General features: G+C 38.3%; 1 protein-coding gene across 1 annotated transcript in view; it reads right to left on the reverse strand.

Annotated features, from left to right (window-relative positions):
• Window positions 1–1,332: 1,332 nt before the first annotated feature.
• The window catches only part of PRTG (protogenin), a 129,972-nt gene continuing 128,775 nt past the window's right edge, over window positions 1,333–2,529 (reverse strand). The window contains exons 19-20 of the mRNA XM_012658026.1: window positions 2,248–2,352; window positions 1,333–1,820 (exon numbers count right to left, since the gene is read on the reverse strand). Coding sequence (XP_012513480.1) covers window positions 1,416–1,820; window positions 2,248–2,352 — 510 coding nt within the window. The 3' untranslated portion in view covers window positions 1,333–1,415. The remainder of the gene's footprint in view (window positions 1,821–2,247; window positions 2,353–2,529) is intronic.

Raw genomic sequence — 2,529 nt, forward strand, 5'->3', positions numbered from 1 at the left:
TCTCTATACATGTTTAGTTCTTTATCCTCTCCCACTGCTTGGCACCTTGGAAATTGTCTCGTGACTGAGAGAAAGCCTATTTTCTGTGGCTGAGTAAACAATTTGCTGATTTCAAACCAGCCAGAGGATTAACTCACTCCTGGAGTTAGCATTCCTCATTCACAGCATTGATACTGAAGGAAGATTAAATAAAGACTACCAAATTCTCTTAAGAATTCAAGAAAATACAACAAGTAGGGTGGCAGAGCTCTGAATATTTATCCCTAAACAAAACCTGCACTTAAAAAAAAAAACTTTGGTAAAATACTGTACATCAAAATAGTTATTGATAAAATCCAAGAAACTCTTAAGGCAACTTTCTGTACTCCTGTCCTAAACAACTTCATGAATATTAAAAAGGTATAAGGCAAAGAATTTCATAATATATACTGGAAGGCACTGTTACCATGATAACCTTAAGTTCATTTCACTGTCTACTGTTGCATTTATCTTCATTCTTAATATTTTATGAAATTTCTTCACCCCTTTAAGCCAAACTGTGATTTAAAAAAAAATGAAAAATAAAAAAACTCTCAACTCATTCTCTTTAAAAATCCACTTTCTGCATGAGGTTTTGGAACTAATACTGGAAAAGTTGAGGATGCTTTGCAAATTAGACAGTGCGGCCTTTGGCCAACTGTCAGGCAAAGGGGGGAAGGTAAAAAAGGCACGGCTCTAGGCAGGTTGAGGTTTGGGATATCACAGATAAAACACTCAGACTCTAATGCCCAAAACATAAAGGTCTTTTAAGCAATATTATTCCCTATATGCTACTGAATAGTTCTGTTCTCAAAAGAGATATATTTTTTTGTTTTGGTCATTCATTAAAAGAAATAGTCCCACTTTTTCTCTTCTTAGTGGTTTAACAGTCCTCATAGCCAGAAGTGTTAAATTATCCAAACCACGCAGATGTCATAGTTTTTTAAAAATCAGAGCTTCAGATAAACATTCTTACTCATCTACCTATATGACTCCTTTGATCACACACATTACACATACAGCAATGAAAACAAAATGCTACTATAAGTATCATTGGTTATGTAGCTGAGATAAACTATAATAACAAACGAGGTAACAAAGTTGTCTTCAGAGTTTGCCATCTGGCAAACTGAGGTAGATAGTCAGCAAAGGGGCTTTCGAAAGTCTTCCCTTTGCTCCAGTGATATATTTTATATTCCAGTCACATATCTTGACTGTCCTTTCACATTGCTGACAATGAAACATTCAAATTATGTGAGTTTAAAAATAAAAAACAAAACACATTCGAAAAAAGCTGAAATACCCAATAAGACATCAAGATTTTCACAGAAGACTTTGGCTCCCTGTTCATTGTCCTTCGAACAGACTTACAGGTAAGAATACCTGAGCACAGCTGTCTAGATTGGAAGGTCATTTTTATCAAAGCATTGCATGGCAGACGGTGGGTGCAGAACTGAAGAGGAAGTCTGCTCAGCAACAGATGGCACTCCGGGGTCTTCACACTTCCTTATCTTGGGATCCCCAGCTGAATCACAGCCAGTGAAAGAATCAGACGTCGGGGGTGTGGTACTTATAACTGAGGACAAGTGTATCTCATCATTGGACTCATGGGAGAACCTTCCAGAATCCCCAGTCTCGTGGCTGCCTTCACTATTCGCTGAATGCTCAGTATCAGCTGCAACACCAAATGGTCTTGGGAAGCTGGCTGTCTGACCTGGGGAGCTGGGGGAGTCCTCGTCACTGATTAATACAGTAGTGCCTGGCTGGTAAAAGCAGACGGCCTGGGTAAATCTTCTCTGAGGCTAGGCAAAAACAGATAAGATAGCAATGAGATAGCAAACCGATCAAGTACATGGGCAGAAGGTCATCTAGATAGTGTTTCACCACAGGGGAACAGGAAAATATCAGAATTACCCGCAGCAAGTTAAGTATCAAAAGCTTCTTCAGTGACGCTGATGCACACTGCTGCCCCTGTCGCTTTCCCTACTGCCTCTGCTCTCCTCTGAAAACCACAGCTCCGATTACTATTCCAGCTGTGCTTTCAATTACGGCTCTCCACAAAGTCCTTCCACCATGGCTGTCCACAAAGTCATGCCCCAAATTAATAAAATCATATCCATAAAGAACACGTAAATTAAAGTAACGCATTAATCTACATTTTCCTCTCTTTTTAATTATCACTTCATATACCATGGGTTGCCAAAGCTTTTTCCCATATAGGTGGGTTACCTGCTCAACTTTTATCTTCTTTGAGTCTTGGAAAAAAAGCCATTTTTTCTTAGAGTTGCTTTTAATTATAGGACCATAGCTATTAATTATCAGGTCAGTTCCTCCCTGGGGAAATAAAGAGGGGAAATGTAAATATTTTGGTATCAATGATTTTAGTTTATCACATATAGTACACAAAATTTTTAAACGTTAAAAGAAAAAAATGATCACAGACATCACTATTTCTTCTTTTACACAGGCAGCAGACAACACATTCATGGTATTTGTTAGTGATCAAAAGGG

The sequence above is a fragment of the Propithecus coquereli genome, unplaced genomic scaffold, assembly GCF_000956105.1.
Source record: "Propithecus coquereli isolate 6110/MARCELLA unplaced genomic scaffold, Pcoq_1.0 Scaffold57, whole genome shotgun sequence".
Taxonomy (NCBI): domain Eukaryota; kingdom Metazoa; phylum Chordata; class Mammalia; order Primates; family Indriidae; genus Propithecus; species Propithecus coquereli.